The sequence below is a fragment of the Patiria miniata genome, unplaced genomic scaffold, assembly GCF_015706575.1.
Source record: "Patiria miniata isolate m_02_andy unplaced genomic scaffold, ASM1570657v1 HiC_scaffold_2, whole genome shotgun sequence".
NCBI classification, from domain to species: domain Eukaryota; kingdom Metazoa; phylum Echinodermata; class Asteroidea; order Valvatida; family Asterinidae; genus Patiria; species Patiria miniata.
In genome coordinates, this window is record NW_024037058.1 from 4,956,106 (window position 1) to 4,983,657 (window position 27,552).

Sequence of the window (27,552 nt, forward strand, 5' to 3'; positions counted from 1 at the left end):
TGACTCCATCCAGGTTACATTAAAATCCATCAAATTCTGTAGACAAGGAAATATTTAAAACATATTTGAACAATGACCTCTAATGACCCCTACATGACCTTTGACCCCAGTAATCCGATGAAGAATTGTGTTTTCCCACCCAAGGGTCACTGCATCCAAGTTTCATCAAAATCCATGAAGGCATGTAGAAGTTACATGTTTTTCAAAACCTTAACTTAACTTTAACATACGATCATATACAGAGATACGGTCATACAGAATTTAGGTCTGGTAAGTGTCCCCCCAAAACTTTGTTTAGGCGACACAAAAATGAGTTTACCTCGCTTTCAATTCAATATGGCCGACTTGTGAATAAAGTCTATAGGCTGGCTATGCTAGAACCACAAAAAAACCCTCAGCTTTCCAATAGCAAATGGACTCTTTTTTTTGCAACAGAATATTCTTACATGTATGCCTAACTCAATATTAACACACGTTTACATGTACATACATGTACAATGAATCATTTAGTGCACTCACCTCTACAACTGAGCTATATCTTAATTCATACATTGTACGTCACACTTTTCGTAATCACAAATCCAGCCCGTAACTGCGTGTTTGTGTTTGTAATTATAAAGGCACCAGATGTGTGTACCCGGTACACTTGTATTTTTTTAAGATTATGGAGGAATCTTTTGAAAAGCCACAAGGAAAATGGTCTCACTTATGTCAGTCCGAAGCGTAAAGAGTCGTTGTACGTATGTGTCATCTTGCATTCTGGCCCATTAGTATTACTGAATTAGAGTCATCTGTGGCGGTGAGGTGACCCGTGAATGTGGGCTCGAAATGCGTGAGTCGGAAGATGCTTTGAAGGGTATAGTAGAATATATTTATCCCGTTAGATGTACATGCAGTGACCATTTGTAATATTATCACAATAATAGTTGTTGAGTACATGTACAAGTCTGAAAAATCAATTAAAAGTCAAAATTTGTCTGTTTCTATTTTCAATGAATAACATTTTTTTTTTAGTTAAAAGACATCGACTTAAATAACAATGTTCATCTAAAAAATTAATCGATCGAATGGGTCAGCCAGTGAGTAAATGAAAATCATGGAGCTGGTCACGTTTACGTAAATTGTGTTTGTTTTAAAAGACTCAAATGAAAAGGATAGCCTTATGCTCAGATTTTCACGATGTGAACATTAAGATTTTTGCCCAAGATTTTCCCCACACAATTACGGTATATAATTCATTCCACAGTTTGTCGTTAAGTTGAAATAGTTTCCTAAATCAGTGCAAAGCAAGGTGCAAGTCAATAAATACATCTACATGTACTACACTGCATGCGACAAAGAACCAATGGCCAATAGTGAAAGGAAGAGCCAATCAAAGCCAGCGACAGGAGCAACCAATCACATGAGCCCACATGTATGTACATGTAACCTAGCGACAGCCAATCCCTTCTACTGTACATGTACCTTAGCCACAGCCACCAACAGCTGTTACTGTAAGGTACAAGTGATTCTGAGGGGTGGGTGTGGGATGGGGTGGGGCTGGATATGGTGGAAGGGGGCGGGGTTTGGTGGCAGTGGCAGGGCTTGGTGGGAGGGTGCAGGTTTGGTGGGAGCTGGGCAGGGCTTGGTGGAAGGGGGCGGGGCTTGGTGGGAGAGGCAGGGCTTGGTGGGAGGGTGCAGGCTTGGTGGGAGCTGGGCAGGGTTGGTGGGAGGGGACAAGGTTGGTGGGAGGGGGCAGGATATGGGGTAGGGTGGGATTTGGTGGGAGGGGTGGGATTTGGTGGGAGGGGTGGGATTTGGTGGAAGGGGTGGGGTTTGGTGGGAGGGGCGGGGTTTGATGGTGATTTTTGGTGGGAGGGGCGAATTTGGTGGGGCAGGGTTTGGTGGCAGGGACAAGGTTTGGTGTAAGGGGCGAGGTTTAGTGGGAGGGGTGGGGTCTAGTGGGAGGGGCAAGTTTGGTGGGAGGGGTGGGGTTTGGTTCGAGGGGTAGGGTTTGGGACTGCAAGGTTTCTGTGACCTTTGACCTCACCTCTAGCGATTCTCGGCTCAGGCCAGAGTCACTGTCCCTCTTCCGCTGAAGTCGGGAATGGGCGGGGGACTCTTGGTGGAGGGGCTGCGTTACCGTGGCAACCAAACCAGACTCGTTGGGCATTTCATCAGCATGGCCATGCACGTGCGCATTGTCAGCTTTAAAACCAAAACCATTTCTTTTTTCCGGCTGGTGGTGTTTTTTTTCAAAAGGGAAAAAAGCAGGCAACAGGCAAGAGAGGAGTTACATGGACAAATAAAAAGAAATGAAAACGTCAGATTTACATAAAATGAAAGAAAAATAAACATTGATGTTACAATGAAACTGATAATAAAAAGCACAGAGTACATTTATGTGTTTGGCGAAGAAAAACAAAATTGCTAAAAACAAATAGTAAGGGAAAGACAGAAATTAAAATAAACAAAAAAATATTTGAATTATAACAGAATGAGTGAATTTAATGAAATACAACACATGTACCACAGCAATCTGTTTCTTATTGTAAATGTACAGATTTTGTCAGAGTTTACTTTTCAAACAAAATGTTGTTAACCACCGAAACCGACACTATCACTTGTCATTCAAAAAGCACAGCATACTGGTACATATCACAAGAAAATAAATAAATAAAAAAATTTAAAAAATGAAAGCAAAAAACAGTTCCTTGTCTAAATTTTTGCCCGAATCACATACAAATGCATCTAAGTCACACGGTAGGCCGGTTCATTGCACGAAAGTTTATGCAAAATCGCGAACCCAAAGTTGTGACGTCAAGTTTTTGCAGTGCGAATTTGCAATAGTTAAATCCTTTTCTCCGGCGAATCTCACAGCAAATTCTTTGTGACGTCAAATTCGCTGAGCATTCGCAAGAATTTTAAAGTGGCTTTTACGTTAGGAATGCATTCAAAACTAGAGTAAGATATGAAGAACCAAAGCTGAAGCGGAGCTGAAGCGCAGAAAATTTTGCTTTGCCAAAATCTGCTGCGAACCAGTGAAAAGCAAAATACATTCCACGACAATCTGGCTGGTTACCAGTTGATACTGAGCAAGTATTACATTACAGAGGTGAAGTTGTGACATTTTCGCAATAATGTGTGTGTCATGGATATGCGCGTAATCGTCACGAAAATATTCGTTGCCAACTCGCATACAACTGCTAGCTTGCCGTAACTAACGTCTAAAGAGTGATTTTGGCATTTGTTATAACGTGAAGAAAAAGGAGGTACGGTACATGTACATGTAAAACCTCATCATATCACGCATGCAAATATGTTTATGACTGATAAAGAAATTTTATCAGAGGTCAAACAAACTATGTCATATTCAAAAGACTGAAGAAGAATATCTCATAAAACAATAGTATTTTCAATATTTTGGAAAACGCATGCATACTCAGATTCTAAGAAATATCTGCTTCAATTCTTTTCCGCGTACACGATTACGGAACGCAAAGCTTCCAGTACGCGCAGGCATGCAGCTGGGAATTTTAAAAACGAGGAAACTCCAAACCACACAAGACTTTGTTCAGTGTTTTTCAACTGTAATGGCATTCATTAGAAGTAAAAAACGGATCCGAGGAAAAGTTGCATGCCTGAACGCATTGTTGTATGTGCTTAGCAAAATATCTTTGTTTAGAAACTCCTTAAAATTGGCCCGGGAGCACTTAGTGTTTAGCGAACACGACCTACCTGTGGCACACCAGCACTTATTCTTCTTGTAGCCTCCTGTGTCCGCGGCGATCCGGAATCAGCCGCCGATCCCCCGTGGCCCATGTTCCTGGAGAAGCTGGACGCCGTGGAGCCCATGGAGCTCAGGGAGCTGGTACTGCTGCTGCGTTTTTCCCTGGTAACCGTCTCGAGGTTGGAAGAGCGAGGAGGGGGCTTGCCCCGCACTTTGGTGACTTTGTGGATGGGAGCGAAGAGGCCGTGCTTGGGCTTGCATTGGAAATACCTGATATGAAAAAAGTGTAAGGAGTTGGTTCTTGGTCCATGGTTGGTTCTTCTCCTAAATACTCCACGTGGGAGTTTATACAGGAGGCCAGAAACACTGGGGCAAAGCCCTTCTCTTAGCGATAAGCGTTTACTGAGTTCTTTTACATGCATTATACAACACACGGGACCTACGGCTTTACGTCCCATCTGAAGGACGAAGCAATAATGGTTAAGTGCCTTGCTTAAGAGCACAAGTGTCCGCCGGCGGGCTCGAACCCACGTCACTGTTGCCTCTGAAACACCAGAACATGAGTAAGGTGCTCTTAACCGCTAGGCCATGACACTCCAGGAGTTATGAGTATCACTTTTCCCAAGTCCAACTTTAGTATTACAACCCTGTAGGGCCAGATGTTTTTGCCTACATGTAGCTCTTCATCCAACTCAGGAAAGGTGCAGTCCGCTTACCAAGCTCAAGTGTAATTGGGGTGCTGTGGTCCAATGGTTGTGGTGTTTGACTCATGTGCCGCGGTACATTGGTTTGAATCCTGACCGTGGGAACATGGTGCTTGTGCTCTTGAGCAAGGCACTTTACCATTATTGCTTCGTCCTTCGGATGGGACGTAAAGCCGTAGGTCCCGTGTGTTGTGTAATGCATGTTAAAGAACCCACTAACACTTATCGCTAAGAGAAGGGGTTAGCCCGGTGCTTCTGGCAGTGGCTGCAATATGCGCTGCAGCACCTTGTAAACCCGTGCTACATAATGGGTCTCATATTTCTCATTAACTTCATTTACCTGTCTTTAATAATAGACATAATTTCCAGCCCCTTGAGTACCTAATTGTTGGTAGATACGTGCGCCATATAAGACTTATTAGATATTCAACTTCAGATAAACTAGTATGACTATGCTCGCATTTAGCATAAATTCATCAAGTGTTCGTGCACAGGCCGTAAACAGACATTGTTTCTGCCTAGGCCCAATCATTTTTGCCCAGCTCTTCATCCAACTCAACAAAGGCGCAGTCCCCTTTACCAAGTGCAAGTCAATTTCTTTCTCCTACTTAATATCTTTGATTGCTCAGGCCAAATAGCACCCTCAAGTTTCATGCGCAGGCCATATACAGACCTTGTTCCTGCCACGGTACTGTCATTCTTTCCCAGTTAGTCATCAAACTCTACCCCAGCCTAGCCCCACTTGGAAAACTGAGTCAATTTCTTTCTCGAACCTAATAATATCTTTGATTGTTCAGTCCAAACACCGCCCTCAAGCGTTCACGCGCAGGCTGTATACCATGTACATTTGTACATGTATACTGTACATACCTTGTTCCTGCTACGGCACCGTCGTTCTTGCCCAGTTCGTCATCCAGCTCTACCCCGGCCCAGTCCCCCTTGGCAAACTCGGTGGTGCCGATGTACCTCAGCGTGCCTAGCTTGGTGCCGCTGACCATGACGCGATCACCACCCTGAAAAGCAACGACGGGGAAAAAAGAAAAAATGGATGATCTCAACATACCATAGAGTTATAATTCTTTTTTTAAAGGGAATATACAACATTTGCAAATTTCAAAAAACAAAACTACCAAATTGTTGTGAAATACCTTACTGGACTGTTAGTGGATGACAGTCTATTTAAAATCATGGTAACTGGTGTGCTGACGTTTTCAAGAAAAGTTGTATTTTTGTGTCAATTTCCAAAGCTGGTCGGCTGACCAGCGTTGGAAAAAAACTGGCTTTTTTGAAATACTGCCCCCAATTTACCATAGTTAGTCAGTCCCCATTTTGTTTGCAATCGATTACACACCTATGAACAGGTACAAGCCAGCTAGACTGGTTCCCTGACCTTACAATTCCCCGACGTCTATAAATTGCTCCGTTTCATCTTAAATGGGGACAGGGAACCAGACCACATGAACTCGATTGTTTTTCTTGGTTTGTCCAGCATCTACGAACACAAAACTTCAAACAAGTCAGCGTACCAATATTTGCTATAAAATAATAACCCCCAAATCCATCCATTTCTGAAAATTACAGCAAAAGCAAATGTTGTACATGTATATATTCCCTTTAATATGCTACCGGTACGTGCACTAAGTGGACATGCTTACGGGGGTACGCAGCGGCCATTTTCCAAGTGAGCAAAACACAGAGAATTTCCGCGCTTAAAGTGGACGCATGCGGGTATTTTTCAATCGTATGTTCTAATTATAACACTCTGCATTTGCCCACTTAAATAGCCGCCGTGCGTCTTTATTGGCACGTCTGCGTATATCGAGTGCAGTCTCTATTTCGCTAGTTTTTAATGTACATTCATAAATACCTGAGACAGTTTATCTATTTGTATTGGTCGAGAGCCTGTTACGTGGGTGGTTTTAAACCGCTGTTTAAACACCGCTGAAAAGTGTTTCAAAACTGGTCAGTAATTAAATTGGCCCTTGAATCAGGACTAATGCTGTGCAAACCCGACCCGAAACCGACCCAACCCAAAACTGACTTTGGGTCAGGTCGGGTCATTTTCCCTATCTTTTCAGTCGGGTCGGGTCGGTTTCGGATTTGCGTTTTCGTTTCAGGTCGGGTCAGTTAAATCATCTTGTGAAAAACGCGAAATAAACCGAAAAAAAACTAAACAGTTCAGAAACTCACGCAATATTATTACAGAGTTACTGTGCCCAGTACGACCAACGTCAACCTACCGCGCGATTGTGGATGTGATTTGCGGTCTATCACGCACAGTCTATAATGTGTAGGCCCACCAGTAGGTAACTTTAGGAGTCTTGACCGTACCGTACGGAATGATTCTTTACTGAATGACGACGATTTCCACCAACACGGGTAATTTCAGGCACAAAAAGTGGACACAGTTGCCAAAACCAGATATTCGGTGTTTTTTTTTTTTGTCGGTCTGGTTTCCGGTCAGGTCGGTGTTTTTTTTTCGTCATTTTGGTTTCGGGTTAGTTCTTGCTTGAATTTTTGTTGGTCGGGTAGGATTTAGGGAGTTCATGTCGGTTTCAATTTTTATTCGGTTTTATGTCTAATGTTTCGGGTCGGTTTGGCCTGGTCAACCAGACCCAATGCACAACTTTAATCAGGACAATAAGTTTCTGCTTTCTGAAATGTATTCTTCAAAGTTTGTAGGTTTTGAAGTTCAAACAAAATTTTTTTTTGATAATAATGTTTATAAAGTGCATGTTTCCACCAATATTTGTGCTTAAGGCGCTACATCATTTAAAGTAAATAATTTGACAATTTACATTTTTAATGAAATTGGTCTTAGAGGAAGAAAACATGGCTTATAGGGAATGTACATCATTGGCTTTTGCTGTAATTTTCAGAAATGAACTATTTGAGGGGTTAGTATAATAGATCAAATTTTTTTACACTGACATGTTTGATGTTTTTTGTTCGAAAATGCTGGAAAAACCAAGAGAAACAAAAATGTTCAAGTAGTCTGGTTCCCTGACTCCACTAAAGATAAAATGGATCAATTTCCAGATGCCGGAAAATTGTAAGGTAAGAGAACAAGTCTAGCTGGCCTGCACCCGTTCATGAATATGTAACCAATAGCAAACAAAATTTGAACTGAATAAAAAATGGCAAATTTTGAGCAGTAGTTGCAAAATAGTTAGGTTTTTCCAACGGTGGTCGGCTGACCACCGCTGGAAACGTATACAAAAATACCATTTTCTTGAAAATGACTTCACACCAGGTGTCTTAACTTTACAGGATGCTTTTGACTGTCATTTACTAACATCCTAGAAAGGTATTTCGTAAAAACTTGGTAGGTTTTTTTTTTGATGTTTGCAAATGTTGTATATTCCCTTTAACAAAGAGACAAAAAATGTTGCAGTAAAATTTTATCTGCTTGTGTCCGCTTGCTCGCCCATAGCACATGTATAAAGAATTTGGAAAGTTGTGACAGTGTTTTGGGGACTTAATCAAAATTGGTTTCTGTTTCCATGCAACAAGTGTTAATGACTTTTGGCCAAAAGCAGCCCTCTCCTAATAAATTAAAATCATACATGCATACGTACCATCGAAATTTAACTCCTAAACAGTGCGTGACATGGAAGCAATTTCCAATGTTTTGATAAAAATTTCCACATAATTTCACTGTTTATATTTGGAAACACCCTTGTAAATCCAGCGATTTCATGAGGTACCACGAACGACCTGTTGACACCATCTTGAGGAATGCAATTATGAAATCAGATCTGTTGATGTTTTATAGGGTTTGTATATTGATAGGCCACCCCTGGGTTTGAACTCTGCAGTGTTAACACTTCGATGACGGTGCACACACGTTTATGATGATTTAATGTGCTGTAGATTAGTGCATTGTCCACTGGTTATGCACTGAATACCAAACGCAATGTAAATTTTCCAAAAGTACGAGGACATTTGCTTTTGCTGTGATTTTCAGAAATGGATGGATTTGGGGGTTAGTATACAAATAACGAATGTTTGTGAGTGCAATGGTAAGAATAATTTCATGAGGTGACAGATTGAGTGTTCTATTCCACGAGGCGAAGCCAAGTGGAATAGAACATTCAATCTGTCACCGAATGAAATTATTCTTTCCATCGCACGAACCTAAAACATTCGTTATTTGTTTTATACAACACCTGAATAAATTCTCGTCATTTGATTGGTAAATTATAAACTACAATTTATTTTGATTTTAAAGATGTTGAACTACCCCTTCACGAAAATGTTTGAACCCAACGCTGTAGCCCTGGCTCTTTGGAACAATACGCGCTACGCTGAACGCGCACACCAGCATGCATTTTGCACGCAAATACCGCGTCATGGAACAAGCGCAAAGTGAAACGGTATAACGCATGGGTATAACGCATGGTCGCACCGTACATTATACCGAATAATAATATGTCACGTGATCTACAATTCACCAATCAGATGACGGGGATTTATTCAGGTGTTGTATAATATTTTATAGCGAATATTGTTACACTGGCTTGTTTTAAAGATTTGTGTTACTAGATGCTGGGAAAAACCAAGGAAAAAAACTGCTCTTGTAGTCTGGTTCCCTGATCCTACTTCACATGAAAACGGAGCAACTTATAGACGTTGGGAAATTGTCAGGTCAAGGAACCAGACTAACTGGCTTGCACCCATTCACGGATGTGTATCCAATTTCAAACAAAATGCAAACTAAATTTGGTAAATTGGGGTCAGTTTTTGGAAAATAAGTCACTTTTTTTTCCAATGATGGTGGTCTGACCAGTTGGAAATTGATACAAAAATTTCACTTTTCTTGAAAATGACAGCACACCGGGTGCCATGATTTCACAGACGCTTGAGATTATTATTCACTTACAGTCAAGTTAGGCACATGTATTTCATAATTATTTGGTACAGTGTAGGTTTGTTTTTTTATGTTTGAAAATGTTGTACCGGTATATTACCTTTTTAAGGGACAGTATACAAATATTGAATGCTTCGAGTGGTGTAGTAAAACTAGCCTCCCGAGGTGATCCATGGACCATTCTATTTTCCCGAGGCGAAGCCGAGGGAAAATAGAATGGTCCATGGATCACCGAGGGAGGCTAGTTTTACTTCACCACGAGATAAAGCATTCAATATTTGTTTTATAACACTTCACCCACAGATTCTGCTTGATTTTAATATTTTACATTATTTAAATCTGAACACAGTTGAAATAAACTTCAATTTCAATACAAAATTGGTGGAAAATGTATTTCTCTCTTAAAAACTAACCCTTCACGAAATGTTTGAACCCAAGTCTGCGGCGCGCTCTCTTTGGAATAATACGCGTTACGCACAACGCGCAACGCGCACACCAACATGCATTTGCACACAAATACCGCGCCGTGGAAATAGTACTTTGGTTGCTAATGGTATAGTACTTTGGTTGCTATGCGCATAGTACTTTTGGCCGTGCACAGAAAGATAACAAAATTAGAAAGTAACATGTGACTCGCTCTCGGCCAATCAAGACACAGAATCTGTGGGTGAGGTGTTATAATGAATACTATTTGAGAAAACAGGGGGGGGGGAGGGATGCGCAATATTTGGGTCTCGTAACTGGATTTCATTGCTAACGCATGTGCAGAAAAGTACTGAAACCACCTTCAATGTTTGTTTCTTCGGTAAGATACCATTTCAGGCAGAATAATTTCCCAGGGTATTTGCTACCAGTCCGATCCTCATTTTGACCAAGGCTTTTCTCACCAAATTGGGGAGTCTGTTTAATTGTCCGGTAATTGTCACTGTTCTAACATGATTGTTTGAACGTGCACATGTGCTAATTTTTTTTTAATTTTGCAAAAAGTTGCACCCTGTTGATGGACAGTACAAAAATAAATTAAAAAGGGAAGAAAACGTGTCACAAACAAAGTATTCGTAAGACCATTTTTACACTATAAAGAAACTGTGTGAAACATGAACAGACACACAACTGGAAAGTAACCAAACAAGAATGAATTCCAAGGTACTCAAGACTACTTACAGCGTTTTTCAAGTGAAAAAAAAGAAGAAATCAGTTGATCAGAGGAAAAGCGTAAACATGCTTAAAATTGAACAGACAGACACCCACCTTGAGCCCTGTGTTGGCATTGTCCCCCGACATATCCTCTACCAGACCTGACGCCTTCCCCGCCGAGGGGGGAAGCTTGGCCACTGATGCCCTGGGTGAGGCCACCCTCGTCCCCATCCTGGGTGCCGACGGAAGCCCCGTGGGTCTGGCCAAACCCTGCCCCGCGACGGCCGAGGCAAGGTTGGCGCTCCCAGCAGCCGACTCGCGGGAGAGTTTGTCCGGCCGGGCGAAGACCCCTCTCTTGGGCTCGCATTGGAAGTATCGGACCCCGTTGACGGATCCATCGTTCTTTCCCACGGCGTCGTCTAGGACGACCCCGGCCCACTGACCAGGGGCGAACTGCGTCTCCCCGAGGTACTGGATGTAGCCGCGCTTGTTGCCGCTAACGATGACCCGCTCACCGATGATGAAATTGTCTTTCGGGGTGGAGGAGTTTGAGGAGTTTGACGAAGGGACCACCTTGACGAGGTTGTCAGCATAGTGGCTAGCCTCCGACGGCTTCATCCCGACCACCCTGGCCGACTGGGCCACGGCATCTGTACGGAACCAGAGACTTGTCAATAAAGTTACGGCTTAGAAGAAAAAGGGTAAAACAAAAAAGAAACTTTCGGTTCCAAGAAACTGCGTACAACTTTGGAAGCACATGTGTGTGTGTACATGTATGTATTGGGTAGAAGAATATTCCTCCTGCTATTTAATTTAAACAGTCACAGACAGTCAAAATTCACTTCCACTTCCCCTGCTATACTTTTAACAAAGGCTAGTCACCAGCAGTCAGATCATATGTACAGCACACACTGTGACTAGTCAAACTGGGTCAACAGACAAATCAGGCAAGTTATGGTCACAGCTGTTTTACCATGTGCTCACCCGGAGTCAAGGCTTAGCTCTATCAAGTTACTTAAAGCTATAGTCCATCATTTGCAGCCATCCGAAAAGTAACTGGCGTAATTATTGTTGAAAAACAAACTTTTTTGTATCGGTAAATGTACCGGTACATGTGGACTGGGAATTCTTTAACTGTTGAAAACAGTCACTTGCCTAATTTTACTGAAAGGACTACTTGGCACAGAATGTATGTTTGCATCTATAGGAAGGTTAAAATAGTTCTAAGGCACAGGTTCAACCATGAACAAAACATTGAACTATCACCTTACAATGTACATGTACAACTTATAATACCGGTACATACATGTACCTGGGGCCAATTTCACGGCGCTGCTAAGCACAAAAAAAATTGCTTAGCACAAAAAAAGTGTGGCTTATAAAAGCAGGTTACCAGCCAAAACTCCATGTGATGTACATTGCTTGTGATTAGTATTCAGCTGTTGTTTGCTTCGCATGAAAATCCCATGGAGTTTTGGCTGGTAACCTGCTTTTATAAGCCAGACTTTTTTTGTGCTAAGCAAATTTGTGTGCTTAGCAGCACCATGAAATCGGGCCCTGTTTATACACATCAAACAATATGCACTAAATACCAGTACACATAAACACATGCATGCACACTGCACTAACACAACTTTAAATCCAAATGAACAATATGATTTCTGATTAATTTTGTTGCTTACACATACATAGGTCACTTGATGTACGTAGAAGTGCGTAGGGGCAGAATAACATTATGTGCTGTCACATTTGGGTGACATTTTATTAGTGGTGGATAGGCCTGGGCGAGTAGTGGATTCTCCTACTCGAGTACTCGTAGAGAAATAACTCGCGAGTAGTCGAGTACATGTACTTGCATGTAGTTTACTAAATGCCCATAAATTCAGAAAAAATTAACATGAACATTAAGAGGGAAGTTACTATGAATTAACAGCATGGAAGACACACCACATTCTTCAGCACTGAGTGTCACGATGATCGGCCGACCATCGTTGGAAATTGATACAAAAATACCACTTTTCTTGAAAATGACAGCACACCAAGTGCCATGATTTTGCAGGATGCTTTAGACTGTCATTCACTAACAGTCAAGTACAGTGTTTCATAATAATTTGGTCATTTTGTTTTTTCATGTTTGCAAATGTTGTACAGGATGAGTCAAAAAAGCGGAACCCAAACCCCAAAAATTGTATTTCATATTTTAAAAAATATGTAACACCAAACATAATAATGACTGAAAAGCCAATTTCATACGCTACTTTTAGATAAAAAGAATATCGGCATTTAAACACAATGACCCTAAAACCTGTTTCGTCCACACAAAAAAAAGCAGTTCATTGTGTATTCTGATTGTTTGGAACAACAACGAAAATGAAACAGAATACTTGTTTCAACAACTGTCAACAACTGTAGTGCACAATATCTTTATTAACAACCCTGGTTAGGCAAACAATATGATAGAATCCATTTTTTCTTAAAAGACGGGCCTTCAAAGGGACTTTGTTGAATATGTTTTTAACTTTTAAACTGAGGTTTTATCGCTGGTGATGTTTGAAGACAATTGTGACGGCGATTCACGAAATTGCATTGTTTGGACGAAAGAGGTTTTAGGGTCATTTCGTTTAAATTGTGATATTCTTCGAACGGATTTAGCAATTTCAGTGATTATTTCATCTAAAAGTAGCTTATGAAATTGGCTTTCCAGTCATTATTATGTTTGGTGACTACATATTTTTTAAAATATGAAATGTAATTTTTCGGGGTTTGGGTTGCGCTTTTCTTGACTCACCCTGTATATATTACCTTTAACATGTCCATGTATACATTTGCCATATAATTTAAATATTGCGATAGAATTGCGTCAACTCAGCTTGTGAAATATTGTCCAATTACAAGATATACAAATGGACGTGGAATGCGCAAAATCTGAGACAAACAAAACTTAGTGTACAAAAATTCCATAGGCTTGTCTAAGGGGCGTGGTTAACTCGCAAACGGCGATAGATCAATTGTGTATCAACCATCATCTGCTGGTGGGCAATTCCACGGTCACTCACGTTACCAGATTTAGTTGCCTTTTATTCTTAAATGTGTGTATTAATGTCAACAAAACACTTACATGTATATTTATATCTATGATCATGCAAAGAATGATAATCCTAAATACCAAAATTTAATTCATTAGGCCAAAAAAAAAGTCTCCGGTTTCTGGTATGGAGCTCGCCCAAAAAGTGGTGCGGCGACGCGGCTTTTTTTTTTTTTACCTGTTTTTTTGCTTCAAATGTCGGCTGTGGACTGCAATTGGTGCCCGACTAAACTTAGTGAAAATATATGGGAGTCCAGAGAGACCACATAAAGCTTATTCTCGATCATAACCCCATCTAAAACACGTTAAAATTGTACAGCAGCAGGATTCCAGTCAAACCAGTGAGTTTGGCAGTTTTGAGACATCATCTTTTATTGAAAAAAAAAACTTTTTCATTTTGCCGATGCGCATGGGTACGGCGATGCGCGCGCATACCAGAAACCGGAGACTTATTTTTTTTGGCCTTAGAAACGTTGGTGAGAAAAAAAGTTCTTTGTTAATTTCTCATTTGTATAATCTGTAATAAAAATGTGAAACTGGGTTAAAAAAATTTAAAAAAAATTCTTAGCCATGTCCATCAAACTGTTGAATTGCCCTGGCAGTGCTCAGAATGTAACGAGGACACCAACAATAAATTTGATAAAATGAAATGTACATGTATTGTACATTATTTCAAGTGGATAATACAATGTACAGAGCATAGGGCACACATGTACATTTACTGTATTATAATTTATATACAAACAGCGCAATGCCAGTACAGGAAGCCAGCAATGAAAACAATGTTTCCTCATTGAAATCCACACAGCAAGCTTCAATGAATCAATTTATGATCTTACAGTTGTCTGTCTTCCGATGAAAACTGAAGGAGAACATGGACTTGGCCTTCGACATGACGAACCACCGGTCTATGGGACACTACGCCCGCCCTCGCGATTCAAACATTTAAAAATCCAGGCACAGAAAAGCTCCAAAGTTTACGCAGCGTCAATCTTCAAATCACAGTTTTGGATCAACATGCACATATAGCCATAGAACTCCCTACATACAATGCCACATGAACATGAACTGTAACAGGTACTGAAAGTTCCACGAACAGACACACCACAAAACCTTCCACTACAGGAACCAATGCCTGGCATTTCCTGACTTTACTCTCTTTTTTTTTATTTCCCCCGCAGCTCTGGTTTTTATCAGTTCCCAAGCCACTTTCCTGTTTCTATCCAAAGGTCAGCGATCTATACCATTTTTACAACAGGGGATTGGAAATTGGATTTTCTTTATGTCTGTTTTTTATTTTTTTTTATCAAGTGGATTCCAGTCTGCGAAGTCAGTGGGGATTATTTGGGTTATCATTGTGTCTGGGTTGACAGCGCATTGTGGTCACGTAACGTGTTGCAGGCTCACTACAACTGGATGGGTGTTTTTTTTAAGGTACATGTACAAGACCATAGAATTATGAAATCAAATTTGATGGGTCAGTGGGCGGGGTCGACCTGCCGCCCACATTTCTAGGTATACAAATAAACTAGAGGGCCTACTTGAAAAATGTAGGCCCACTGGCACCTTGTTGCATGTAATGTGAAGTGTGGATAGGTATTATTGAAGTTGCTTGCAGCGTGCTATTTTCGAGCTTGTCCCCGAAAAACTAGAGATTGCTTTTAAACTGCTATTTTTCTAGCAATGCAAAAGTAACTCACTTTTGAATATGACATCAAACAAATAAAATCTGACCGCCTCTAGTCTTGCAATTTTCTTGCCGAAAAACTACTATAGACTTTGTTTTTAAATTACTATTTTTTCTGGCAATGCAAAATTTACTCACTTTTGAATGAAACATTGAACAAATAAAATCTGCCCACGTCTACCGATAGATATGGAAATTTTCGATATAAATTTGGAACTATTATGCCATCTTTATCTTGAAGGAAATATCTGCTTCATAAAAGAATTCTGTGCACCAGCACATAATAGCAAGAATTAGAAAAAATATTTAATTTAAATCTTTAATTTCTAGACAATACCGATATGTCCGCATGTGTACCTCATACATATTCATGAGCACGAGCCAAATCCCTACTGGTCCATTCACCATCACGTGTCAGCCACTACTTTTACTATAATTTATCACGCGCACACACGAGGATACACGCACACGGTGAATACGCATGCGCAGGCGACTATCGCATACATGTAGGTTAGCCGTGCGATAGTCTACTACGAATGCACTTTTCTAAGCAATCTTTAAACTATCGCATGGCGGTAGTGTGCAAGTGCAAACATAGCTACATCACAAGATGGCGGTACGCGCACAGCAACGTTTTGCTGAGATTTATAACTCAACGAAATTTTGGTGAATATGTACGTATGAGGTAACGTGGTTTATCTTTCGGTGGATAGTCGATATTACATGTAGCTCCCCTTCGGTATTGGATGTGCAGAAACTTCACTCCAGCTTCATGAAAAGATGGCGGCATGCACACAGCAATGCTTTGCTGAGATAACTGATCCAAAACTCAACAAAATTTTGGTGAATATGTATGAGGTAAAGTAAAACAAATATAACACGGTTTCTATTCGGGTGGACAGTCGATTAGCTCCCCTTTGTATAAGAAGTTGAGGAACATCGCTCTTGCTATAGATATGAAAAGATGGCGGCGTGCTCACAGCAATGCTTTGCTGAGATAACTGATGCGAAACTCAACAACATTTTGGTGAATATGTATGAGGTAAAGTAAAACAAATATAACATGGTTTATATTTGGGCGGACTGTCGATTAGCTCCCCTTTGTATAAGAAGTTAAGGAACATCGCTCTAGCTATATGAAAAGATGACGACACGCTCACAGCAATGCTTTGCTGAGATAACTGATGCGTAACTCAACAAAATTTTGGTGAATATGTATAATGTTTATATGAGGTAAAGTAAAACAACTAGGCCTATAACATGGTTTATATCCGGGTGGATAGTCCATTATTAGCTCCCCTCGGTATTGGAAGTTGACAAACTAATTCCCCCTGCTCGTCTCGGTTAATAGTTTGTCATCTTCCAATACCTCAGGCATCTATTATCAACTATCCACCCTCAAACTATGTTATATTTTACTCTAAAATGGTATAGTCTCTCTTTCATATTTCATGTCAATATTCATTATAGCATTTCACTAAACTGAAAGCAAGGCAAGCGACCCCTGTCAAAAAAGTGAAATTTCCCATCCCCGGGAAAAAAATGTTTACAGGATAAAAGGAAGTCCTACATGTATGCACAAAAGCTAGGCCTTGGGCACTCAGCACAGAATTTTTTTTTTTTACACGGATATATATTTAACTTGGGATCAGGAGTATGATTGTGACAAGAGCACCAGGCATGGCAGGGAAGAAGTGTTTTGTTATTGTGTGGTACCGGTACGTGATTTGTGGTAAGTTTTAAGTTTTTCAGAAGATTTTTTTTTCTTCAATCACAAATCCCACACGTTTGTTCAAAAACTGGACTTAGATAACTTTTTGTTTTGTGGACTTAATTGACATGGCATCATAAAGAATTGAAAAACATGAAGAGTTTCATGTTTGGTTCATAAACAGACATAAACATGTACACTTGATCTCTCTTTTCCTTAAATGTCAAAGCCAAGGGGGAAAATGTGTTTCCTATCCGCTCCGTTCACAAGTACCCCCTCAATGGCAAAGAAAGTACAGTTGGGGGTGACGGACCGATGCCATCTTGCCTGACTGCAATTTTGCCGTGACTCGTGGCCGTACCACGGCGTGTACATAGTACAAATCCCCTGGTGTATGTGCGGCACACACATGGAACAATGCGCGTCAACCAGCTAAATGTCCCGCCCATGGGACGTCTTGCTAGGTAAAAGGGCGCCCTCTTTCGTTGGCGCACAGAGCCCATATAGTACCAAAGGGAATTCATCACGCGCTCCATGTGTGTGTGTAAAAGACATTAGCGCATGATTCAGTCCGCGAACCAGCACGCGCGCGTACTCCATTCGTTTCCACTACAATTTCTGGTTCTAAATGACATCACACTTCTGTACTCTATAGCCTACCATTGGGGGAAAAATAGGGTAAGCTGGTGGATACAAGATTTTTTTTTGGGGGGGGGAGGGGTGTTTTTTGGCTCTAAATTGTTATAGCTAGAAAAAATAGGGTTGGGTGATGGTCAATATTAAGGGAATAAATGTGTGCTCCGGAGGTTTTTATCACTCTGTTTAATACCACTTAGAGTCTGGGTGCTGATAATTACCCGAGCCGGAGGCGAGGGTAATTATCAGCACCCAGACTCTAAGTGGTATTAAACAGAGTGATAAATACCGACGGAGTACATATTTATTCCCATTCATAAATACCTTTTCGGTAAAAAAAAATCATATAATTCGTTCAAAACATCCCGATTTTGTTCAACAAATTCACTTTATGCTTTTTGAAACATCCCTCCTGCAAAATAATGGAGTGTTCAGCTGGCGAGTAAGATGAAAACAACCCTTTTATGGAGTTTGACGCGCGCGTATCATGTTCTGCGCGATGTCGCGCAGAACGCACCTGGCGCGTTGCGTTTTGAATTTAGAACTATAAAATTCTAACTCCCTGGTAGTGTTGCGCATGCCTACGTGAGGATTGTGAACGTTCAACCAATGAAACGATAAGAGGCACTGGATTTTTAGGAGTCCACATTTTATTGTGACACTGGAAAAGTGTTTAAGACCAGCTAGCCATGTCTTTATCATCCGTTTAATACCGGCCACGTGACGGGCTCTCGACCAATAGGAATGGCTAAACTGTCTGAGGTATTTATGAATTTTGTATACTGGGGGGAGGGGGAAATTCATTTGTAACAGTTACATGAGAATTAACTGTTTTTTTTTACATCACTGTATCTAAGACAGTTTACCCAATGCTACCAGTCGAGGGCGTGGGTAGTTTTAAACGGTTGATAAACACCAACCGGTCTTAAAACACTTTATTCCTGCACCATTGTGCACGAGCGCCAATCTCCATAAAAGGAGATTTTCAGCACTACGTGTGCGAGGCACATACCATATAGCAAGAGGGGTGCTTCACAAAATACACGTATGAAGTAAAATTGTTGAACAAAATCATTGGAAAATTGCAAAGTTTTGACTTGTTTCGACTGTTTGACCGAAATGTTCAGCTCGGGCCATTATCCGCGTCCAGGCTCCTAGCCAGTATTAAACATACTCGTTTAAAACTGGCCAAGCACACTGCTTTATTTGCTGCGCTGTTTGTAGGATTCGTTGCATGGTGCAGCAGGACTGTACTACCGGGTGACCAACAGTTTACCTGCACCCGATTTCACGAAGCGCTGCGACGCGTCGCAACTCAAGTTACGATGTGTAACACGTCGCAACTCGCGACGCGTCGTATCTTCCATTTCACGAAAGTTGCGATGTGTTGAATGCGTCGTAAGTTCCTTGACAACGGCTTAAAACACCTCGCAAGTTATGACGTGTCTAGTGGTCATCGCAAAATACGAAGAGTCCGTTTCTAAGCCAGTTTAAAGCCATAAACATGACAAAAACGAGATTATAATACCGAGGCAATGTGTGTAAAGTTGTCAATAGAAAATTCATTGAATAATTATGAATTAGACTGGAATATTGCAGTTGAAATTTCAAAGTAGCTATACAGTCCACTGAGAGCTTGTTTTCCTTCAAAATTGCATCGCACGGCCACCATTTTGTTTTACGTTTTAACAAATTTCGAGCTGAGATCCGACGACTCTTTGTTGAATATCAGACGACTATTTACTGTACGCTGGCTTTATACATAAAACAGTCACCAAGTTGTGCTAGAAATACACTTACGACGTGTTTCGTGAAATGATTGCAGGAAGCGTCGCAGCTGCGACGCATCGTAGAGATACAACGCGTCGCATCGCTGCGATGCATCGTAAGTTACGAAGAGTTTGATGAAATCGGGTGCTGTACTTACAATGTATATATATGTACTTACCTGTATGTAAAGAATTAATAGCATCATATACAATGTACATGTACTACATACTTTTTTGTTACTGTAAACGTTAGTGAACCGGCTCATCCTCTTCTATTGCTCTAACGTCTCCAATTACGGTTACTGTCAACTATGCATTAATATGCAAGGCGTAGAATTGCATACGCGTAGTTCAGTTTACCAAGAGTATCTTTACGCAAAATTCTAAGTACGGTAAAGTAGGCGACTAAAGAAATATTACTCAGAAACATAAAAACATAGACAAAGAAAAAGTACTCTGTATGCAAAAAGAAACGTACAACTAGAGAGCAACAACAAAAATCAACAAAAAACACTTGGAAATACATTGTAAAATCAGTTTTACACAAGCACACAGAAAAACAAATCGACTCTTTGAAAACTGTAGATGTTTTTACAGCAAATGTACATTACAATGTACGTACGCATAAATCCAACTACATGCACAAAAAATACAGTGTCTCATGCTCTATACTTTGCAGTGGTTTGCTATATAGCATCAACTACGTGCTGCCACTTGCAAACATCCTACCTTTGATACGAGTGGCGTGTAACAAGGATGCTGTGTGGACAACAAAGAGAAGAAGACAGGAGACAAGACTTGGTCAGCACACAACTCCGACTATGCCAAATTACCCTATTAACCCTAACAGAACTCAACCCATCAAACCCCAACAGCACATATTGTTGGAATCTGTCAGGATGGGTACAGTACCCCTAAACTGACAGTCTTTACATTGGGTTGGCACACTTCCAGAAACTAAGTCAGAAATATGTGTGCACAGCTTCCCATACATATGGTGTTGGAATTTGCCAGGATGGGTATGGTTTTTAGTAAATAATGCTAGGGAGTTAGGGTTAATACTGATGGACCCAAGGCGAGGGGGGGGGGGGGAATTGTGGCAAGGTCCCCCCCTAAAAAAATTAAACCAAAGAATACATGAAGGTGACAGCTTGGAAAATGATGCTCTAGTCCACTCATCCTCTTTCCATCCACTGAATTGCAGTTAAAAAAAAAAAAAAAAAAAAAAGGAGGAAAAAGGCACTGCCTTCCGGTGGCATCAGATGGACCCCATCCCACTTCTGACACCATTCTACTTCTAACCCCTCCCCTTCCCCCCCCCCTTCCACCTCCCCTTTGAATTTGAAACAGCTAGTCAGTCAGTTCCGTCTTATTTTCCACCCTTCTCCTACTATCCCCTCTACCTGCACTCTCCTTAAAAATAAAAATACTGCAAGTAAAACTTACACGATCCCCCCTGGCATCCTGCCAATCCTGCCAGTTTTACAGGCAGTTAGTAAGGACAATTTTCAGTGACAGCTTTGATTGTCCACCCGGCATTACCAGTTCTCAGTTGAATGGGGAGTTTGGGTTGAATGGAGAGTTTCGGTGAGACACCGGACTAATTAGAGACATTAGTATCTCCCAAGAGACCTCGTAAATATCCATATTGGAAAGGATTGTTCTGACGTCAGCCTTCTCTCCACAGACCACCTTTCAAGTTTGATTGAGATTGATGACTGAACTTTACAGTGAACACACGCATGCATGCACACACTGACACAACCAGGAATACGTGATCGCGATATCCCCCTGGCTGGCTTGAAAGCCTGGGGGATAAAAAAATTGTTCAACATCCCCAGTAAATGTTCCTCACCTTCGACCTTGACTGTTTGTGAATTCAGGCTGCCCGGCCGTGGGATCCCTCCGGACTTGCTGATCCGCGACGGAGGCTTGAGTCCCGAGCGAGGTGTTGCCATGGTTACAGCAGGAAGCGGTTCCTCTTGTTTTGTTCCTTGAGAGATGGTGAAATCTCTGTCCTCTCGCTATCTCATCACCTCATTTGGATATTTTGGTCTGAGCAGAAAGGAGAAAAAAAAAATTCCTCTTTTACATGTAGCTTGCCCTCATATTTGATGCTGAAACATGGAGTCATGTTTTGGTACCGGTAAAAAGGAAGAAAATATAGTGAATTTAGTCAATAGAGACCAATACACAAGAGGAACCATAATATTCACTGACGTGTACAAAATATAGGGCATGCGTATGATGTCATCAGTCCTATAGAGATGAACAACTTGGCCTCACTGAGGCCAAATCTCGTATGGGAAAACGGCTGTGCATACAAGTCTGCAATATTCATTGTACCCCAAGTAAATCCAAGAGCCAAATACTGGCACATGGAGATATAAACAGCCCCCTCTAGAGGCGGTACACACAATTTTTATTTATGAGCTTTTTAGCAAACCCCGTACATGTACCGCTACATGCCATATGCTTGCATGTCTGAAGTGTTGCAAATGTATATGTACCAGTACATGTACATGTACATTTGTACACTTACAGTACATTTGAACATGTACATGAACAAAATATTCAAATTAAATATTGCACAATTCCAAGAACTAGCTGAACTTTTCATGTTTTTAAAGCCCATTAATACCTACATGTGCCACATTGTATTATATTCTAATTATTTTCCGATGAATCCAAAATATTGCAACAGTACAGGGAGTAACAAGCAGGACAGTTTAGGGAAGTACACAGGCTAATCTTGGAGTAACTTCTTGACAGAAAACGCTGTTAATTTTTTATTGCCACTTTTTTTCATTCATTCATGTCCCAACATAACACGATGAAACAACATGTCACTTGCAAAGTTGAATATTGTTAAAAAAAAATTCAAATTAATTAATTAAAGGCATAATAATACTGGTAATAACCAGTATATGGACCTACAGATAAATTTAATGAGAAAAACCATGCTCAAACTCAGTGAAGGTAACCCCTTGGATGGTACAGAACACCCTGTCAAATTATTCCACCGTGATGGTAATTGAAAACAATCACTACATTATGAGGTTTTAAAAAAAGTGTGTCCGCGGGCACACATTTTTACATGCACTTGCGATGACATTTAATTACAAGACCAAAAATTGTGCACGTTTTTGCTTCTGTTTTTTTCTCAAAACATAGAGTAGCTAGTGAGTTCAAAATTTCCACGGTAATTTAAGGCATCCTACTTAAGATGTTGAACAATTTTATTGCTTCAACGAAAGAAGTGCACAAAACACAGGAAATAATCCTACATGTATCTTAAATAAACAAATGCAGAATGCCTACCCCCAATACGCATTATGCATGTCTCTGGAGTATTTACATTACTATGTGGTACATATACTTGTACATTATACACTCTGGAAAAACATTTACCCTGTTTAAACTAACCTTGAATGACAGTGGCTGGTGTTTGTGTATCGGTTTCCAAGTAATGGTATTTATGGGCCAGGAAATTATATTATCATAGCTGAATGCCCTCGGGCAATGGCAAACATATTGGGTGTAGGATTGTTTCAGCCCTCAATAAATATATTCCTGTTTCTATAATTTGATTGGGGAGGCCAATGCAAAGATATGTTTTAGTTGAAATGTGTTCAATGTCAGACCACAAAATTGAATATTACTAGACATGACATTTATGCACAGTGTATACATTTTAAATTTCAAAGCAAAACTTTAAGGGTGATAATACTGGTGAGTTTTTACTGTGACAAGTTATGCAAAATGGTTCTCGGTTAATTTAATCAGGGAAAAAACCCACAACGTACATGAACACACACTCAAGTCCATCACAAGTCAATCACAAGTCAGTCACAAGTCCATCACAAGTCAATCACAAGTCAATCACAAGTCAGTCACATGTCCATCACAAGTCCATCACAAGTCCATCAGAATTTCATGACGAGTCAATCACAAGTCAATCTCAAGTCAATCACAAGTCCATCACAAGTCAATCACAAGTCAATCACAAGCCCATCACAAGTCAATCACAAGCCCATCACAAGTCAATCACAAGTCCATCACAAGTCAATCGTAAGTCCATCACAAGTCAATCACAAGTCCATCACAACTGAATCCCAAGTCCATCACAAGTCTATCACAAGTCAATCACAAGTCAATCACAAGTCCATCACAAGTCCATCACAAGTCTATCACAATTCAATCACAAGTCAATCACAAGCCAATCACAAGTCCATCACAAGTCCATCACACTTCAATCACAAGTCAATCACAAGTCCATCACAAGTCCATCATAAGTCCATCACACTTCAATCACAAGTCAAAATCACAAGTTCATCTCAAGTCCATCACAAATCCATCTCAAGTCAATCACAAGTCAATCACAAGTCAATCTCAAGTCCATCACAACCCCATCACAACTCTATCACAAGTCAATCATAATCACAAAGTCAATCACATGACAGGTCACAAGTAACATCCCATGTGCTCCAACAGGACTGGAAGAGCAACATCCGACCGCAGAGACATCGCATCTGATTTTCTTGGCCTGATGAGGACACCATGCCAACGTGGCATCTCAATGACTCAGGCCATATGCTCACCAGCTCCACTACGTCATACATAATACTCCTCCTCTATCACGGAGCAAGAACACGTGCTGCATACTTGCCGGCCACCATGCTGCTAATGATGCAGCGTGTGTGCCGCTGCGGTATCCTCATTTGCTCTGCGTTCAGTGACTCGCACGAAGTGCATGGCATTTGGTGAGGCGGGGCAAATTACATGTATGATGGATTCATGAGGGTAACTTGAGCCACGTGTGCCGTCCTTAATTGAATGTCTCACACTGAGTGACAGACGATGAATGTGCGGTACAAAAGCAGCACTATTCATGTACATTGTACAGTACACTATAATGTATGTAAATGTACAAAAATGTATACACATGTAGTGCTGTTTCAATGGCATTGCCATGTACAAATACATGTATTCATGTACATTTTGTATGTTCCGTACACTACTTCATACAGTACATGTTAATGTGCACCAACTACATGTAACTTCACGATACATACCGGTACATGTATCATGTATACATACATGTACATGTACATTGTACCGGTACATGTACCGGTATACAGACAAATGTATACTGTCAGCATACTGATCTGATACACTGTGCCCTCTGGAGACATGCACACAATAGGGAACAAAAGATTATATACATCTCCACAGGGCAATTTCTATATAGATGAATACGTCTCCACAAGGTTTTCACGAAATAGATATGGATTTTACTCAAAAACTAGGAATTTCCAAGGTATGTTGATCCGTCGCAAATGGTAGAGTTTTTAATAGAAAAGGGATATTACATGTATTAAAGTCCGAATTTCAGCCAAGGAAATTAATTCTGGTTAAAATAAGAGCATTTTGAAACTGTACTTTCAAACTCAAAAACTTTAGTACACGAGAACAAAGAAATGTCTCCACAAGGATACAAACTTCAGTACGTGTATGTGCATGTGTACATCTATGACAAGGTAAAGATACGGTACACAACATCTGGATACAAATGTATGGGTGGAAAACACATGTGAAAACACTTGGCGATTGTGCACATACCCGGTATGTACTGTAGTTACGGCCCCTTTTTATTAGTGTGAGGTGTTGGCAAAATGAGACGGAACTCGACAGGCACAGGCCGTAGCCAACAAAACAAAAACAAATGGGGTAATTTGATTTTTTTTGCAGATTTATCGATATATTTGTAATCTTTGTCAACTACACATATTTCAAAAGAGATAGTATAAAAATTGAGGAATTTAAGCACATTTGGGCAAGTCCAAGAATTATTGCAAGCTATGTCCCATACGTAACCAAAGTTTAACTCTTTAAGATATTCATGGATTTCGGTGTTTTATATGTCTACTGTTGGGCATCTTCAGGGAAGTACCAGTATGGGACAAAAAGGGGACCTTTTCTTGTAGGATGGAACGCCGTATTATCGCAGTACTTATCACGTTTCTCGTTCGGAATAGAGATTGCCCACTAACCTTCCAGAATTGTCCTGTCTTATATTGTAGTATAACTCTTCCTTTTTAAATTAATATAAAAAAATCTGACGGGTGGTGTGGTTTATTCCGTGTACGATGCCTGTGAAAATAGACATGCGCGGCGTGTGCAAACGGAGGTGGACTCCCTATTATCGCGGTATGCGGGAAGTGGTTTTTATAATGATCCCAACTTTTTTGTTCATAGTTTATCTTTGACCAAAACACCCCCTGAATAAAGTCTGATATTTTCCCTGTAACGTTCAAGTTGATTAAAGACAAATTTTCTGCAGGATGATTTCTTAAGACCCTGCCATTCCCCCGAAAGGAGAACACAAACCCCTGAGGCAAGTCTACTCATCGGCGATTGAGGGCGCCATTCACTTTACACGGTGTGCCGTTTTATTTTCGCTAATGCGCGGTGCTTATTTTGATCCCGTAAAAGTTGTTACGATTTCGCGCTGCAAATATCGTCGTTCGACTTCATTTTACATTTGCAGCTGAAGAATGGGAACCAGACAATGGAACTTTCATGGACAGAGCGCAATTAAAGATTTATGTTAAAATATAAACGGTACCTTTTAGCAGACACGGTGAGGGAAAATTTTGCAAGTTTTGGAAAACGTTAATATTTATTAAAATCGTTAAAAGTCCCGAAAGACACAACATTTTTTAATCGTCCTTTTTATACAACTCGGTAGAAAATCCTTGCTGACTGGTGAACTGGATAAAAATCGCCACTTGAAGGAGTTTTGACACTGTAAAAAGAGAAATTTCCCATGCCGCGATAATAGGGATGCCGCGATAATAGGGAGTCCGACTATACATACCGGGTGCATGTAACTACACAATTGCCAAGAATTCCTACAGCCTCCGTGAAATTTCCAATATTAGACAGAAAAATGTTTGCAAATGTTAATTTAATCCTCTACACATACATACATGTACATTTGTACATGAGCTCACCTACCGTACCCAAAAGTTCAGTTTGCTGCCTGAACTGAATACATACATGTAATGCTGCACATCTACCGTACAGGGTGAGTAAAAAAAAACGAAACCCAAATGTCGGGCCCATTGTTTTAGTGAAGTTCTACATGTAGCACTTTCAAAATCTTGGATATGAAAGCCCAATTCATAAGCTTTCTTTTAGTACAAGAATTATTCAAATCACTTATGTCCATGTACTTTTCAAGTTAAGGAGTTTTAAACACAACCGCCGTTTTAGGGGTTCTGTCCATGGATCACAAAAAAAGTTCAGTGTTCTTTCAGGAAATAAAAACAAATCACATAAGAAGTGTGTGAATTGCAATACATGTAGTTTTGCTGAAAGAACGCACACCTTTTTGTGATCCGTGGACAGAACTTGAAAAGTACACAAGTGATTTGAATATTGTTGTACTAAAAGAAAGCTTATCATGAATTGGGCTTTCATATCCAAGATTTTGAAAGTGCTACATGCAGAACTTCACTTAAACAATGGTCCCGACATTTGGTTTATTTTTTTTTTACTCACCCTGTACAGATTTGTGGACGCTGGTCCCATGCACTGGGCCGGGGCACATCAGTAGCCACCAGAATAAATGAAAATTCACACTGTCATCCCACTTTTCAAATCAATTATAACAAACCTGTCCTTGACTTAACCCTACTACTACTAGTAGCATGTGTTGGTGTTTCACACTGAAATGCAGGCATCATGATACAGAACGTTTTTCACCATTGCTACATGTACATTTTTGTATGTACCGTACAATATACCGGTATACTATACAATGTGTATACAATGTACATACAATGTGAACTGAATGTATACAATGTATACAATGTATTACAACCTAAAAAAGGGTGACAGGTTTGTGCACCGTTTATATGGGTCAACCAGAATATGACAGTTCACAAGGTTGCCACTTGTTACTATTTTCACTGGATGGAGTTCTTTTCAAGGTTACCCGTGGGGTTAACGACAGCTAAATTGCTGGGTCCTGATCCCTGTATTGTGTGGCTCAATAGCAGTCACTGCAGGGTGCACCCTGCACCATGAAGAGGGAAAAATTCTTGGGTTCACCCAGATCTATAATTTTATAGAGGAGATCACTCAAGCATGTTTTGCACAGGTTATTGTGGCACAGTACATGTACAGGGTGTCCTGCAAATAATGGTGCATGTAAACCCAAATTTTCGCCAAATTTCA

General features: G+C 40.5%; 1 protein-coding gene across 6 annotated transcripts in view; it reads right to left on the minus strand.

Annotated features, from left to right (window-relative positions):
• LOC119726130 (CAP-Gly domain-containing linker protein 1-like) overlaps window positions 1–27,552 on the minus strand; it is an 89,149-nt gene that overhangs the window by 45,753 nt on the left and 15,844 nt on the right. For 2 of the 6 annotated variants that reach the window (XM_038197744.1, XM_038197742.1), the window contains exons 2-7: window positions 21,164–21,363; window positions 20,038–20,067; window positions 10,535–11,070; window positions 5,284–5,426; window positions 3,718–3,979; window positions 2,030–2,218 (exon numbers count right to left, since the gene is read on the minus strand). In XM_038197744.1, the coding sequence (XP_038053672.1) occupies window positions 2,030–2,218; window positions 3,718–3,979; window positions 5,284–5,426; window positions 10,535–11,070; window positions 20,038–20,067; window positions 21,164–21,266 (1,263 nt within the window). In that variant the 5' untranslated portion in view covers window positions 21,267–21,363. Of the gene's footprint in view, window positions 1–2,029; window positions 2,219–3,717; window positions 3,980–5,283; window positions 5,427–10,534; window positions 11,071–14,344; window positions 14,647–20,037; window positions 20,068–21,163; window positions 21,364–27,552 lie in introns of those variants that run through there. The other 4 variants (XM_038197748.1, XM_038197746.1, XM_038197743.1 and 1 more) reach the window with 3 other exon arrangements.